Source organism: Stegodyphus dumicola, chromosome 6 (assembly GCF_044657685.1).
Source record: "Stegodyphus dumicola isolate Sdum_Otavi_A_Nest chromosome 6, ASM4465768v1".
NCBI classification, from domain to species: Eukaryota; Metazoa; Arthropoda; class Arachnida; order Araneae; family Eresidae; genus Stegodyphus; species Stegodyphus dumicola.
The window spans coordinates 72909366-72927120 of NC_140773.1; the positions used below are offsets into that span (position 1 = coordinate 72909366).

The following is a 17755-nucleotide window of genomic DNA, read 5'->3' on the forward strand; positions in this document are numbered from 1 at the left end:
TTATTACATATATATATATATATATATATATATATATATATATATATATTGAATGAACTGAAATTCATTGAATATATATATATATATATATATTGAATGAACTGAAATTCATTGAAATCGGGGAAAAAAATTTCTAATACTTGTGTAATAGCTGCAAAGATAATAATTTATTTAATAAAGAAATGTTGATTATATTATCTCCTAATATAAATTTAGTAGAATGTATAAAAATTAGGTAATCCAGAAATATGAAATTTAATTCTAAAAAGGATTTCTTTTAAAGGATTTTAATGTAAATCATGAAAGAATTTTCAAGTGGACTTGAATTTAAATCATGAAAAATAATTCCGAAATTTTTTTTTTAAGTTACTTGAATTAAATCATGAAAAATAGAAATTCAAACTCTGAAAAAGAAAATTAATAAACAAGTAATTATTGTCACTGATCGGAAATTAGTTGACTTTTCAAGGGGAACAAACTAACTCTGGTTCAATGAGCAATAATTAATAAATGCGAAGGTGTTTCATCTTTTACTCAAGTAAGACTGATGATGCCAAACTGGCAAACTTAGTTGAGACCAGAATTGTAGTTCCTTTAAGTTACTGGACTTTTGGAAAACTTGAAATATTAAAGCCAAATTAAGTAGAGTACCAAATAACTCATTCTGAATGTAGCATTTTTGATACATCAATGGATTCTTTAGAAATCTTGAGTTAATAGCCAAATGATGTAGTAAAATTTACATGATACTTGTACATATAATGTATATGTAAAAAAATAATGCTGGAATTATTTTAGAAATAGTCAGAACCATTATTCAATGTTTTAATGAATTCTGACAATCCAGTATATTTTCCATTTTTTTCAGGAAGCACAATTTTAAAATCAAGTTTCTAACTATTTTCTTATTCTATACAAAGCAGCAATTGGAAGATTTTGTTTTCAATATTTGCATTAATTTATTTTGGAAAAAATATATTCGTTTACAGCACTAATACTGCTTCCCCGAAGCACGGGTTTTCATGTCAAAATTTAAAAATAAAAAGAGTTTAAGTCTTAATCTAGATTAGGTCATTTCCAATTTGTTAAAAATCAACATTCCTATGGTGAAGGGAAAAAAAGATTACTATGAATTCCCCCAGAGGAAAAAGTGAAATCGAAAATAAAAATTAAAATTTCTGGACATCTTCCCTTTAATACTTTTAATAAAATTGATTAAAGGGAAGAAATCATTTCAAAACAGTAGTTTGCAATTCCACATATTTTATAATTATTTTTGTCCGACACCTATTACAACAGACAATAGTTAAAAGTATGTATCTTTAAATATACATATTATTGAATATGAAATATTATTCAGTCTTATCAAGATATAGTTTGTTACACTGAGAGACTTATCATGCATTGAATAATCTAACAATAACATTTGAAAATACTTTCCCTTAAATGATATTTTGCTCCAGTTTCAAATCAAATAATTATAGATATACTTACATCTTTGCGAATTTCTCGAACTAAAGTATAAAATGCATCATCAACACCCATCCTTGTTTTAGCAGATGTTTCTATGAAGGGAATGCCATAGTTTTTGGCAACTTCTGCAGCACCTATCATATCTACCATTCTCATTGGAAGGTCACACTTATTGCCAACCACTGAAATAAAATGTCACCCATACATTCATACAGATCACGCAAACATAAAAACATTCAAATTATAACTGAAATAATAATTTGTGAAGAATACAGGATGCAATTTCTGTGCTTTAGAATACTAATTAACTTTCAGTTACAGCAAAGAAATTTGACTTCATCCCCCTTCCCCAATATCAGATCTATTCTATTATGAAGACCTAAAAATGAAATAATTTCACTATTAAAAAATTAACCCATTTTATAGACATCCATATCAGCTGAGGAGAGCTCCATAAATTTCTCTTACAGCATGGTATCAATGGAACTCCATTAAAAGATCGATTAAAAGCCACATTTATTGCTTTATTACCACAGTTTGTGCCTACTTGTTAGTTCATTACTGAAGAAGTGTAATTAAATTGTTGTGGCTTTGGCATGGCACCTACGTAACAATTCTGCAAATTTTTAGCAGGAAAATGATAACCATGCTGTAATATAAGAAAGAGCAAGCATGGTTATATTTTGCTTAGAAGTGCCAGGACTAAGTGCTAAAAGATGACTAACTATTATTTTTTCTCTCCTTCCTTTTTCTTTAACGCTCTGCTGCATTTTTTTGTCTTGTGACTAATAGGTGACCAAGAGCTAAACAGCCAGATGAAAAAACAACTATGCATCACCACAAGAAGATCAAAGTCCATTAAACTAGTTGGTAACTAAGAGCACATAGGAATTTATAATCCCTGAGTTGATAATCAGTATATTTTAACACTAGAACTGCGGATTGGATCATTTTGACCCCAAAGCAGTTTCGTTTTCGATTTTCTCAAAAAGTTACAAACGGAATTGAAAAAAATTTCTTGACTTTTCCCATTTTTATAACAATAATAATTTGTGAAAATATGATACGTTAAATACTTATAATTTTTTTGTTATTTTTAATATTTAAAACTGCGGAAAGGATCATTTTGACACCATTATAATCATAAGTACTAAATTTGCAATTCAAGGTTTCCTGGAATGGGAAAAGCTTTTTCAGTCCTCTTTCCATTTCCCAGAACAACACTTCAAGGTCAGTAGATTGTTACTGATAACATAAGAGCAACTGAGAATTTTGTAGTCATAGTAGCAGCCAGTGTTGCAGACACCCTCCCCTCCCGTTATCATTCCGTATGGGGAAAATGCCTCTGGTTAGTATATTCAAGGAATGTTTCTCTCTGATGTTTTTTGTTTTGGCCTATTGAATGGAATGTGGTGCAATACTACCATAACCAATGCAGTAGTCTAACAGGCACACATCTGGTTCTTTATGACTGCACAACTGGTTGTTCGCATTGCTTTGGAGATAGTTTGAGTGTACCAGTCTGTTCGATTTTTGCCACCTTGTTTACATGCGGAAATAAAATCGATCTTAGGTGAAAATGGTTAGAAGAAATATGCGTAAATTAACAGTTAGTGAGACCCTCTATATGCGACAATTATCGGAAAATGAATCCGAAAATGATAATGATGAAAATATTTTTTTCAGTGATAATGAATATGTGCCTCCAGACGAAGAAAATATTTCCTTGAATGAAAATATACCATATCTAATTTTCCTGTACAATGTACAAGGAGAGAAAACAATGTGCAAATAAACATAAAAAGTTATCACATTCATATCCAGATGAAATGAACTCTGGAACTTTTGTTACAAATGATGGAACGTGTTGGAAAAACATCACAGCACAACCTCTGGAAGTTGTATGTGTGGAAGAATTGCTGAACATAATGTTTTCAAAGAAAAGAGTGATCCAACCAGTTACCAGTTATGCAAAGCGAAATATTGAAAATGGCTATGCAATTTGTTTATGGAGGCTACTTTATAGATGAGCCTATGGCTTCGCCATATCAAGAATTGTACGGAGGAAGAAGCTCACCGGCAACTGGGAAAAAATTAATGGTCAACAATTTTAGACGAACTAGATGCTTTTATATCAATTTAGTATGCTCAAGGTATCTACAGTGCAAATAATCTAGAGCTTGATAGCCTGTGATCTGTTGTTTGGGGTCCACCTTTTTTCCACAATATTATGGCAAGAGATTGATTCAGAGAACTTATGAAATTTCTGCGATTCAACAAAAAACTACACGATCTGAACGCCTTCTGAAACGAATAAATTCTGTTTCATTTCTGAAGTTTGGAAAAATTTATTGAAAATTCGATAACTTGCTATAAACTAGGACATATATAATTATTGATGAACAGCCATTTCCGTCTAAAGCCAGATGTCGTTTCACGCAATATATGCCAAGTAAACCAGATAAATTTGGTATCAAGTTCTGGGTTGCCGCTGATGTTGATAGTAAATATGAGCACAATGATTATCCATATTTGAGTAAAGATGAGGAACGTCCTAAAAACTTATCTCTCTCTGAATACATCATTTTGCGTTTGATAGAACCTTTCAAAAATAAAGGAAGAAATATCCCTACAGATAATTTTTTCACTATACTAAATCTGTCCCAAATGTTAAAAACGAAGAACACTAGTTTAACTGGAACGATGAAACAAAATCAGAAGTACCTGAATTTGTGAAAAAAGTAAAGATGCCGTTATACGATACATTGTTACTGGAGCATATTGATATAACTTTGATGGTTTATCAGGGAAAAACCAGCAAAAATGTCTTATTATTGAGCTCCCTTCATCCCACAGTTGATATTGACAATAATCACCCCAAAAAGCTTCCAGAAACAATATCATTTTATAACTCAACAAAATTTGGTGTCGACGTTGCCGACCAAATGGCTCGGAAATATTCTGTCAAGGATCAAGGAGGTGGCCAGTTCATGTATTCTACAATATACTTGATTTTGCAAGAATTAATTCATGGATTTTATACAAAGAAGTTACTGGGGGGGGAAACTTACAAGGAGAGAATATCTTCAACGACTCATTGAAGAGTTGCATAGTGCATATATTCAAAAAAGAAACTACAAGTCAGATACCCAGACAAAAGCAGATACTACTGAAGAATCTGCGCAGATGTAAAAAAGGGTTCATTGCCAAGCTTTCAAATGTAGAAACAAAACTGTAGATACTTGTTCTGACTGTAAAATATTGATATGTGGAAAGTGTACAAAATATATAAAAAGAAGTTGCCCAAAATGTGCATGAACAGTGGAGTAAATCTTGACTGGTAAGAAACTAAACATTTCTATTAAAGTTGTCTGTATATTTTACTAACTGTATACAATATTCCATATTGTAATATCTTATTATTTTTATCACTTATTAATTATAACAATTTAATGTTAACAATGAATAAATGTCATTGCCAAATAATTACAGTGTACTTTTAGCATAACACAAGTTTTTATTATTTGGGGTCAATTTGACCCAGCCCGCGGTTTTAGGTATATCGAAACTGCAGTGGTTCTAGTATTAAGTCACCATGAAGAACCCTCCTGAATACTGCAAGAGTGGTAATGTGTTTTTAATAGCACACGAGATCTCGTTTCAAAAACACAAGAATAACCAGAATATAAAAAATAATTTCTCAAAAACATAATTCCTACCAGTAAAACAAAAAGCATGAAATTTTACTAGAATTCAGAATTTTCTTCCTTTTAATAAGTGAGTCTGCATGAATATCATCATATTCCAGAGTCCTAAGGTCACCATTAACATCATTGTCATCCACCTCTTAGATAACATTTTCAGCTCCATTCACAAATGTGCTGATGTAAAAAGATGATACTAACCACCCCCCAGTGGCGTAGCTAGGATGGGGCAAGGGGAACATCTATCCCCGGGCACAGCATCCAGGCGGCGCCAAATTGATGCTACAAAATTTTTTAATGAAATGTTTTCCATTCTTGGCACACAGAAAGGGGTGCAAATTCTTCAGTTGTCCCCGGGTGCAAGAATCCTAGCTATGCAATTGCCCCCCCCCAAGCTGAGGACATTGCACTGAGCTGAGCTCATGCAACAGGTCTAGTTGAGTCAAAGGACTTTTGGTGATAGCTTAGCTAAACCTATCAACTTGACATATATAACAATTTTAAATTTGGCTTATATGAGGGCTTTTAATATTTGCTGAATTTCTGTGGCAAAATCTTTGCTCTCAGATTATATCTGGATCGGCTTACATTCAGAAATATACAATATTTATTTATAAAATTGCATGAGATAAAACACACCTTTAATTTAAACAGAAGAGTTATAATAACACTCGAATTTTCAGAGTAAAAAAATAAAGATGGTAATAAAAATGATAATCAGTTTTAAAACATTTTAACTTGTGCATGAAAACTCAGAACACTCAATTTAGATTCCTTGAAATTCACTACATCATGTTTAAACAAAATAAATATTAATATTAATTGCTTTCTGAGATTATATATTTTGTGGATACAAGCATAAAACACATAAAATTATATCATATATAAAACATTATCATACACAAAATTATGAATAGCCTTCATCACACAAGTTAAATGTTATTGCCACTATTTAATAGACAGCATATATCACAGCGTTTCCCAAACTTTTTTGACCGCGGCCTGGTATGAGATTTTTAATTTTTTCACGACCCACCTTATAAAAAAAAACATTTATTTACAAAAGAAATTTTATTTTTTAATAAAAATCAAAATTCAAGTTATTTGTTTGTTTATTTCATACAAAAAAATTACAAAATAATTATATAACAAAAATGTAAGTAATTAAAGACAATCCATTATCTTCATTTAAAACTTAAAGTAAATAAAGTAAATTTTGTTTTACATATTTTGACCTTAGTGCGAAGGATGGTGATGTTTTTCATCACATAGTAATTTTAAATTTGGAATTAATGATGTTAATTTTATTCTCAAATTAGGTTCGACGTTCAATCTGTTTCAATACTTATTTTTTAAGTACACGGGGGCTGATAACACAGTGTCACAGGTATAAATGTTGACAAAAGACGTTAAAAATTGTACCGCTTTTTCGGTTACGCTTGGATATTCCTTTTGACAGTGCAACCAAAAATTAATTAGTGGTACAGTTTCAAACGCTTTTTTAAGATCGGTGTCACAGGAAATTTCAATTAAATTATCAACTTCTTGTTCACTAAGATTAAGCATTTCTTTCTTTTCAATATCAACATAAAAGGCATCTTTAATCCCCATATTATTTGAAGAATATCTGGAAAGTAGTCTTTAAAACTATTTATTAGCTCCGAAAGATGTTCTTGAATTCAAACTGATAGTGTTTCAAGATGTAAATCTTCTTCATCGTCCTTTGAATGGGTTTCAATAAATTTATGTAATGTTTTAAAAGATTTAAAATTTCCTTTTGAAAGTCGTTGTTTCCACAGTCATTTTTTTAATTATTGCAGCGACTTTTTCCAATACTTTGAAAATATTTAAACCAAAGCCTTGCAAATTTAAATTCAATTCATTGAATGTAGCAAATATATCGCACAAATAATCTACTTTTATTAACCACTCGAAATCATGGAAACTATCCTTATATGGGAAAATAGCATCTTTATTAGATGGTGGAAGTTAATTCAGAAATACCAAGGCTTCGTCTTTTAGCTCCAACAGACGTTTTAAAACGTTTCCTTTTGAAAGCCATCGTGAACGACAATACAAAAGGTGTTTATGATCATTACCCATTTCCTGGAATAATTCGATAAAAAGTCTGCTATATAATGGACGAGACTTTATGTAGTTTACAACTTGACACATTCTTCCAAGTCATTTAAACAAGTCATGTTTAAATTTAAAGGCATTCGTTTAACCACCAACAATTGTTTATGGATACTACAGTGCACCCATACACAATTAATTGCTAATTCTTGAATTTGTTTAAACAAACCTTTATGACAGCCTGCCATTACACATACTCCATGCTACTTAGCCCAACACACTTCATCCAATCAATACCATGACTAGTGACAAAATCATTGGTAGCTTTAAAAATTTTAATCTGAGGTCGTTCTTGTCGGTAGCCTTTTACAAACCAAAAAAATTTCTTGTATGGTGTCTTAATCAATATATCTGATAAAACACATTAGATCTGCATTATCCTCGATATCTGTGTTTTCATCTATTTGCAAGGGGGGGGGGGAACTTGCTCTTTTTTACTTGAGCAACTAGTTTTTCTTCTAACCGTTTTGCACAATCATCAATTCTCCGTTTAACTGTATTATTTGATAATGGTATCACCAAAAATAAACATTTGTCCTTTATTCCGCATAAATTATTTGCTACAATTTTCAAAACGGGAAGTATTAATTTTTCTCCAGCACTATGAGGATTCCCAGTCTCAGCTATTAATTTGGAAATTTCAAAAGAAGTCAAAGTAAGGTTTTTATTTGACTGATTTGTTTTTATTTTGGTGAGGTAAGAGATTTTTTTTTTTTTTTTTTAGCAGCAATCAATTTATTTTCCTTATCAGTAAAAAAGTTAATTGGCTTATTAGAGTACTCAGAATGGAGTGTGTTTAAACCCCATTTCAGATTTGACGACTTCATATTTTCATTTGAAAGTTGCTCGTTGCAAATATCGCATAGCAGCAAATTATTTTGACTGCCGCCGGCAATGAACACAAAACGTAAATATTCGTCACAATAGTAGTGAATCCAAGTAGCTTTACGCTTGTTGTTTTGAAGCTGTATATCTGCTTTAGGTGCTTCAGGCACAGTTTATTCATGATCATGATGTTCAGCTTCGCTCGTGCTTGGTTGATCATCATCATTTAAATCTGTGGATTATTATTTATAATCCACATTTAAATCTTGATTAACCATTTATCCATTTTAAAAAAGGTTGAAAAAAGAATTTATTTATTAACAATTTATAAGAAAAAGTATGTTTATTACTTACCAGTATGAAGTTGCTATTAATATAAGGTAATAATAACTATTGTCAAATAAAATAGGTAAAAAAAAATTCAAACATAACCTTGTTTTGATACACATGAGTTTAAGGCGTATGTAACCGGCGAAGGCACTGAATGACGAATCGAAATCAGCCAATTGGAGCATCTGAATTTAAACGGTCCGGTAGGAAACGGTGGTAAAGGTTTGCCACCTGCAGTACTTGAAAAAGTTTCGAAAAATATTAAATTTAGAGCAAAATTTTATAGCTTTTCTGAGTTTTTACAATTTTTACAGTGACCCAGCTGAACTTTTCTGCGACCCACACTTGGGGAAATGCTGGTATATATATCATCTTAATTTTGTAAGACTTCTTTTACTTCGTCTTAATACTGAAATCTTTTAAACAAGGAACTAAACATACAAAGAATTGGATTTTTAATAATAAATAAAGATTTTAAAAGAACTAGATCTCAAGTTCAAATTCACATATCAGACTACTTTAAGGCATTTAACTATAAACTAATAGCATGGCTCTTAGCAAATAATTATGTACACTGATGTGCAAAACTTGCGCAACAAGTGTTCTTTTTGTGATAACTCCATGAGAAATCATCCGAGAGACATAAAATTCAGAAATGAGAGACAACATTTTGTATTTAATTGATGACGAAAGCATAGGTGCGCAAAAATGAATACAATGCACCTAACAAACAATATGGAATTAAACACACACACACAAAAAAAAAAAAAAAAAGGTTTTATTGAGCTCATAGCATCATTACACATGATTGTTCAAGAGGAATAACAAAAAGCAGATGTTCCTTAGTATGGGATATGCCCTCCCCTTACTGCAATGGTTGCTTCGCTCCGTCTCTCCATACTCAGCACCAGATTGTCCAACAGATTGATGTACACGAAAATATCCCTAACATTAACTAGGAAAGCCGAAATCTTAGTTAGGTAGACATGTTACAATTAATAATCAAATTTAATAAGGAAAAGTAACAGTTGCCGGGTACATTATAACGGCTTAAGAAATTCAGAGCACAGTACAGATGCGAGTACACAAGTTTACATTTCTCGGCGAAAACAGAGACGCACACATTTGTTGAAGTAGTTCCACTTGACTGCCGGGGAAAAATCTTCTCTCTCCGTCAGCCTGTAGGTTTGCCAAACGGGTTTACTGTTTCGCCAATTGGCGCTTTTCTGTACAGTTTTTAAGTCCGTATCGCCTGTTTGGCGCTGCCGCTGCATACTCCCTCCGCAGTGTCAACGAAATGTGACATACCGATGCGGGGGTCGGATTAATCGTCCAGAACGGGTGATCCAATTGTCCGAAGTTTTTTTCACACTCTTGGAAGCAACTTGAGAAGAGTCCATGGTTACAAAAGCGGGTTTCAGTCTATCTATGGAGATCGTTTGCTTAGTCCCTTTTATTTCGAGATCAAACGTTTTATCTCGTCTTTCTAGCACCTTAAATGGTCCATCATAAGGAGTTTGAAGTGGTTTTCTAACTCCGTCGTGTCGAACAAACACATATGTGGATTTGTGAAGGCGTGGATGAATGAAACATGTTCGCTGGCCGTGGCTAGAAGTCGTGGTCGGGCGGACACTGGCAAAGTGAGATTTTAAATCCTCCACAAACTGTTTGGGGGACGCATCCGGAGGTGTCGGATTGAAAAATTCTCCTGGGAGACGGATAGTCTTTCCATACACCAGTTCAGAAGTGGTTGCTCCTATGTCCTCTTTGAGAGCGGCGCGGAAACCCATCAGCAGCGTTGGAAGGGCAGCCACCCAGTCACTGGTATCGTGCGCTTTTAAGGCAGCTTTCAAAGGACGGTGGAATTCCTCGATCAGTCCATTCGCCTGTGGGTGGTACGGAGACGTCCTGATCCTCTTGATTCTCAATAATTGGGAAAGGGCTCGAAATAAGCCGCTTTCAAACTGTCGCCCTTGGTCGGTAGTAATAACAGTCGGACAACCAAATCGAGTAATCCAGTGGTCATAGAAAGCCTGTGCTACTGTGCGTGCTGTTATGTCTGGTAAGGGTACTGCTTCGGGCCATCTAGTAAATCTATCTATCATAGTTAGACAGTAATAATTATTTTGAGAAGGAGGTAGGGGACCAGCAAGGTCAAGGTGGACGTGATCAAACCTCTGTGATTGGTGTGGAAACTTCATTAACGGGGTTCTAGTATGCCTGCTTACTTTTGCTTTCTGGCACGGAATGCACTGCCGTGCCCATTTCGCGCAATCTTTGCGGATGGAAGACCAAACAAACCGTGAACATACTAACTTTGTTGATGCGCGAATGCCGGGGTGAGACAAATTGTGCAAGGTGGCAAAAACTTTCTCACGGAATGCCAGAAGAATGTAAGGGCGGGCGTTACCTGTTGACACATCACAATATATCGGTAAGCTACAATTCGGTAAGGTAAGTTTTTTGAGATGTAGAACTTTTGACTCTTTAAGCAATGTTTGTAATTCTGGGTCGATTTCTTGCATTTTAGCGATTTCCTCATAGTCGATAGGGTTAGGCATGCTTATTGCTTCTATACGCGAAAGTACGTCAACAGCAATATTCTCCGAACCTTTTATATGGCGAATTTCAGTGGTGAATTGTGAGATAAAGTCTAACTGCCTAGCCTGACGAGGTGAACACTTATCCAAACGCTGTCGGAATGCATACGTGAGCGGTTTGTGATCGGTGATTAAAGAAAAGTTCCGTGCTTCCAACATATGCTTAAAATGCCTAATAGCAGCATAAGCTGCCAATAGCTCTCGATCATACGCACTATAGTTCCTTTCCGCCTGCGAAAGCTTTCGTGAGAAAAATGCGAGAGGCTGTAAATTTCTATCAACTATTTGTGATAGCGTTCCACCGATCGCGAAGTCTGACGCATCAACCTGTAAAACCAACTGGGCATCTTTCTTCGGGTGTGCCAAAAGAACAGCATTAGCGATTAGCTGTTTGCACTTTTGAAATTCACTCCGCGCTTCCTCAGACAAATTCAGGATTGTCTTATCATTTTTCTTAGCCCCTTTTAAATACAAAGTTAAATGTATTTGATTCTGGGCTACGTTGGGTAAAAATCGACGGTAAAAATTTAAAAATCCTAAAAATCTCTGCAAATCTTTTACCGTTTTAGGAAGTGGGTAGTTAAGTATCGGTTCCACTTTGTTCGTCAGAGGCTTGGTACCATCTTTATTGATTATATGGCCTAAAAAAGATATTTCCGGAACGCCGAAAACACGTTTTGAAGCGTTAATTGTCAATCCATATGAAGTTAATCTTTCAAAAACAGTACGTAGGTGAGATTTATGCTCATCTTCCGTATCACTAAATATCAAAATATCATCTAAGTAGACGTAGGCGAATTTTAGATCTCCAAGAATTTCGTTCATAAACCTTTGAAAGGTTTGAGCTGCTCCGCACAGTCCGAAATTTAAAAACGGAAATTCGAAAAGACCAAATGGGGTGCAAACTGCAGTTTTCGGTATATGATCTGGATGGACTGGTATATGATGATATGCCCGAACGATATCAATTTTTGAAAAAATTGTCTTTCCGCTAAGCGTATTATTAAAGTCTTGTAAATGCGGGATAGGGTATCTGTCGGGTTCGGTACACGCGTTTAGTTTTCAGTAGTCTCCTACTGGCCGTATGTCGCCCGAACTTTTAGAAACTACATGAAGAGGTGATGACCATGCTGATTTTGATGGTCTACAAATACCTTGATCTATCATAAATTGAAATTCTTTTTTTACTGCTTCGTATAACTTAGGGCTTAACCTACGCGGTTTACTGTGCACAGGAGGACCGTTTGTTTCGATGTAATGAACCGTACTATGCTTTACTCTACCCGAATCGGATTTTAACTTCAGTACTTCCGGAAAATCTTTCAAGACTCTGTGATATGGTAAATCACCAGATATTAACTTTACCGAAAAATAATTTTTAGAATCGGAAAGAGAACCAATACGAGTTAATTTCGTAGTATTATCGATAAGCCTACCTCGTTTTAAATCGATTAAAAGATCAAAATGCCTTAAAAAGTCGGCTCCTATTATAGGCACTGGTACATCGGCGATTAAAAACTTCCACGAAAAGTTTCGTCTAAGTCCTAAATTCACAGTTAACAATTTTGTTCCATACGTAGAAATTCTGGAATTATTCGCGGCAAATAATTGAAGCGAATCAGGATGCATTTTCTTAAACTTAGAAGTCGGTGTCACACATGAAACATCCGAGCCCGAATCAATCAAAAAGTTTAAATTTAGTCTGTTATCGTAAACATGTAAACGACATGCATGTGCGACTGCCGATGAATTTCGATCGACAGCCGCTACTACTAGTTTTCCTGGGCCGTAGTGTTCTGAGAAAAGGAACAAGGTGCTCGACATTTTCGTGCATTATTACCGAATCGTGAATGAAAATAACAATAATTGTTCACACGCTCTCGGGAATGCCCACGCGAAAAACTACGTGCTTTGTTATGTTGATCCCGGGGGAAATTATTCCTCGTTTTTCCGCGGGAGAGTCGCTCGACTTGTTTACTTAGGGCAGAGATTTCACTCCTTAAGGCCTTAAGCTCCTCGCGGGGGGCACCAGAATCGTTAGGGTTTCTGGGGGAACTCGACGAAGCTGCCTGAACCGCGAACACGCTGTTGTTCGTTGGCGTGCGCACTTCAGCTATCTTATCAGCCATTTTTGCTAAATTGTCTAAGGATTCTGAACTTATTGATAAAATGGCATGCACCTCGGAAGGTAACCTTTGCAGCCATAATGATTTTAAAAATTCGTCAGTTATACAGTTTCCACCTAATTCTCTCATTTTTCTCAATAAGTGAGATGGTTTGTCGTCCCCTAAATGCAATTCGGAAATAAGTCTGCGTATTTGCTCGCTTTCCGAATCTGAGAATTCTACTATTAACCTAGCTTTAAGGGCATCATATTTAGCCGTCGCTGGGGGATTAAATAAAATATCTGATACTGCGGAAAGAGTTTCAGGGTCTATCGAAGAAACCACGTGGTTGTATTTTGTACTATCGCTACTAATCTTCGCTAAAGCAAAGTTACTTTCAACTTGAATAAACCAAAGTTTAACATTTTTTTTTCCATAAAGGGGGAATTTTAACTGCCACGTGTGAGATTTGTGGCTCCTGAACCGCCATATTCGATTCCTCGTTGGTTTGGCCTTCCGATCCTGGCATGGTTGCCAATTATAAATATATCGTAAATCGTAAACTTAATGTTTTGCACTATACCTTATCAAAACAGTATCAATTTAGAATAAAATAATGAAGACATTCAATATCTCAATAAAAGTGTGAGCACGAATATTACCCAAAGATCAATTTTAAACAATCAATAATTAAATTAAAACTATAATTTTAGAGCAAAACATATCACAAAAACATAATTAAGACCAATCACAGATAATTAAAAAAATTTGACCACATACCTGTAAATCCTCCTTAAATGTGATAAACCACGTGTAATCCGTACGATAAAATGAGGAGGAAATAAATAGGGTTGAGCTTTTATCAGTCATAAGGAAGAGCATTGGCATCAAAATAAGGCATATTTTTAGTTTTTAAACAAAGATTGAGACAGATAGTCATTAGGGATCGAAACAGAAGGAGCGAGGGACAGGGTCACCAATGATGTACGTGTGAGTAACACGTGCATACGAAAATATCCCTAACATTAACTAGGAAAGCCGAAATCTTAGTTAGGTAGACATGTTACAATTAATAATCAAATTTAATAAGGAAAAGTAACAGTTGCCGGGTACATTATAACGGCTTAAGAAATTCAGAGCACAGTACAGATGCGAGTACACAAGTTTACATTTCTCGGCGAAAACAGAGACGCACACATTTGTTGAAGTAGTTCCACTTGACTGCCGGGGAAAAATCTTCTCTCTCCGTCAGCCTGTAGGTTTGCCAAACGGGTTTACTGTTTCGCCAATTGGCGCTTTTCTGTACAGTTTTTAAGTCCGTATCGCCTGTTTGGCGCTGCCGCTGCAAGATCTTGAGGTAAAAGTGCCCATTCCTCAATCAGTATCTGTTTCATTTGTTGGGTGCTCCCCGGTGGATGTAATCGTGCCGCAAGATGTCTTCCCAAAGCATCCCACAATTAAATGAAGGGCCAATTTATTCGAGTCATATTTTCACTTTCGAGTAGCTTCTGAACAGCAGGAGTCCGGTGTGGCAGTGCATTGTCATCTGTATAAACGAAGTCTGATCCAATGGCTCCTTGGAACAGATGCACATGGGGAAGGATAACCTTCTGACAATAGCGATCTCCAGTTACAGAACCTCTGTCAAAAACATGGAGCTCTGTCCGCTAGTTCAACAGAATGCCTCCTCAGATGAGAACTCCAGGACCACAGTAACGGTCTCTATCCGTGATGTGACTGGAATGAAACAGTGTCTCAATCTCTCCAAATCAACTGAAGTTAAGAATCGCTTGTGGAACTAAAACGACTCTCATCTGTAAAGAGGACACGGCTCCATTGACGAAATGTCCAGTTTTTGTGCTCCTTGCACCACTCTAAACGGTGGTGCCGATGGCCAACTTTCAAAGAGATGCTGCGTTCAGGATGGCGGGCAAATAAGCCATCTTTGGGAAGGCATCTGGACACAGTAAACCACAACACTCAGTGCCACCCCTTTGCTGTACTCTGTTGCCGAGCTATGGTGCTTGATGACTGGTTTCGAGCTCTTTTCGCCTGCAGGACGACATATGGGTCATCCCACTGCAATTGCTTTCCTGGGGCGGTCACCATCAATCTTTCGAACAGCTGTACCTATGTTTTAGAAGACTTTCCAAGCGCGCGAAGTGACACTTTTGTTAATTCCAAACTCTTCAGCTAGACTGGTCACGCTACGGCCCCTCCTCCACCTTTCTGATCATTCTTCGACATGTGAAGTCATCCAGGTGATTTCTTCTATCCATATTTCATGAAAATTTACATGTACTTGCACTGAGTGTCTTTAATTGCGTCTCCCTTCTTCCTTTTAGTGTAGTCTTGAGTTGAGCGTGCAGACTGCACGCATACGCTCACGTCGCCTGTGCGGTTTTGTTCCTGACATTTGCATATGCCAGACCTTTCTAATGAATTGCTTGTTCATTGTACCAGGGTTGCCACTCAAACAGGAGAATGAAATTCCCTGACTTTTCCAGGTGTGTTTCAAGAAAATTCCAGTCTATCCGCGTAATGTATGTTGGCTGTGCTAAGAGGTAAATTAATTATGGTATTACTTGTATTGAGTAGCAAATTCACTTAATTATTCAATAAGTCCCAGAGGACATTTATTCTTAATTATTCTTGGTATACTTTGTTTGATAATTTTGTTTAGTTTTCCACTTAAGAAACTTAATAAAATTTAAGATATATATATTGGATAACAAATGTATGTTTTATTTAATTATTACTCATGATTATCACCAGTTCAACATGAGGCTAATCCGGTCCTTATAAATCACAACGCAATGCTAAATAGTTAGGTTAGATTTTAGGTAAATTTAATTTGCGTGAGGTATGTTCTTAAAAGGCACCTTAACACTTGAAAACACAAATATAATTATAATAGTTGTTGTTTTCTCCACTGAAGATTGAGATTAGAATTTTCCCAATCTGGAATAAAATAAGGGTTATTTTGCAGACATTCTGCAGCTAAACGAAAGAAAGAAATCTATTTTAATAAATTGAGATATTTTATATTTATTTCGCAGCATACATAAGGAAAAAATATGTGCATTAAATTTCGTGATGGTATGTCATCATACTGCTATAATTAATTTCAGGATTATGCCAGAGAAAATTTCCTGAAATTTGGAAATATTATTTACTAATAATAAATAAATTTAGAGGGAAGAAGCAACATTAAATTATATGAATAACATAAAAATAATCACTTAAAAATTGAATTAGAATAATCAATGATATTTTAGCGAATATAGTTATATTACATGGCTAGCCTAGATGACTGATTACTATTTTTTTATTTTACTGCAAAATGGCAAGGTATTTATTAAAAAGAAAAAAAAAAAAAAAAAGGTTTAAAAAGATTTTGTGGTAAAATTGTAGTATACGGTAAGGCTTTGGCACGATTTTGAAAATTGTCGCCAAGACCAAAATGACCCGTTTACTGCGCACCAAGATGTCGCCAAATCCCATTATTATTATAACCAAAGAACGTCTATGTAAAGAAGAAAAGGTTCCATACAAGTAAAATGCTAGTACGCCGCTAGAATGCGGAGGGAAAATTTGCCAAGGGATTTGGCGACGGAACCTGGCGGCCAGAATCTCCCTCTCCGCGATGTGTAGAGGAAATTGAGAAACACGTGTTAAGAAGAAACGCTCTTTAACAAAAAGAAAACTACGAAAATCCGTTTTTAAATTATTGCGAAAAATCCAAGAAGAAACGTTTTATCAAAGGACGCAATAATTGGATTTTTCGCAATAATTTTAAAAACGGATTTTCGTAGTTTTTTTTTTCCCCCCTGAAAATAACTAATCCATGAATTAATTTACTTGCGCCAAAAAATATTTTCTTTTCCTTTAGAGTTTAATCACTTGCGCTAAGACTAAACTTAACAGTTGCGGTGCCGTGCGCTACAATATAACAAGCCGTAAAGTGTCTCATTTACGCCGCTCCGCATCTGCGAGTGCAATCCAGTGCTGTAACTCGAGAAATAAACAATCTCGTTGTTAGGCGACGTGTGCACCACGTTATTTTCATTTTTGCGATAAATGCTTATCGACGTGTTCACGTCGCTCGCGATTTGAGACAAAAGCATCTTGACGTGCGTGGCATGTCTTTCTAGCGCAAGTGGTTAAAGAAATTTTAAACGATATTCATTTTATGAACTCTTGATAACGTGACCTTCGAACTTCGACACCGGTTTCGAGCTTTGGCAACAGATATATCAGACATGCACAGCTGTTTTTCCTCTATGATGGAACGGAGCCACAGTCACGTCTGTTGCAGAGAGGTTTTCCTTCTTTACAATACATATTCTTTGATTCTAACCTCCATGGTACTGTATACTAGGATTAAACCCATTTTGTTTTATACGAGAACAGGTACTTTCTTTAGTTCATGCACTGCACATGCGATTCTCGAGAATATTGGAATCCAAAAGTTGCTTTGCCTTTCTAAAGGACAATCAAATTGGAGCTGCGAAAATTGGCTCTATGCCAGCTACCCGAATGACACTCACGTGATACATAATTCGCCAAAAAAGTTACCTCT

The 17755-nt window shown here is 35.4% G+C and overlaps 1 protein-coding gene across 1 annotated transcript in view; it reads right to left on the bottom strand.

Moving 5' to 3' along the window:
- The window catches only part of Ras85D (GTPase ras-like protein 1), a 158168-nt gene that overhangs the window by 29377 nt on the left and 111036 nt on the right, over positions 1 to 17755 (bottom strand). The window contains exon 7 of the mRNA XM_085818519.1: positions 1495 to 1655. Within this exon, the coding sequence (XP_085674645.1) occupies positions 1495 to 1655 (161 nt within the window). The remainder of the gene's footprint in view (positions 1 to 1494; positions 1656 to 17755) is intronic.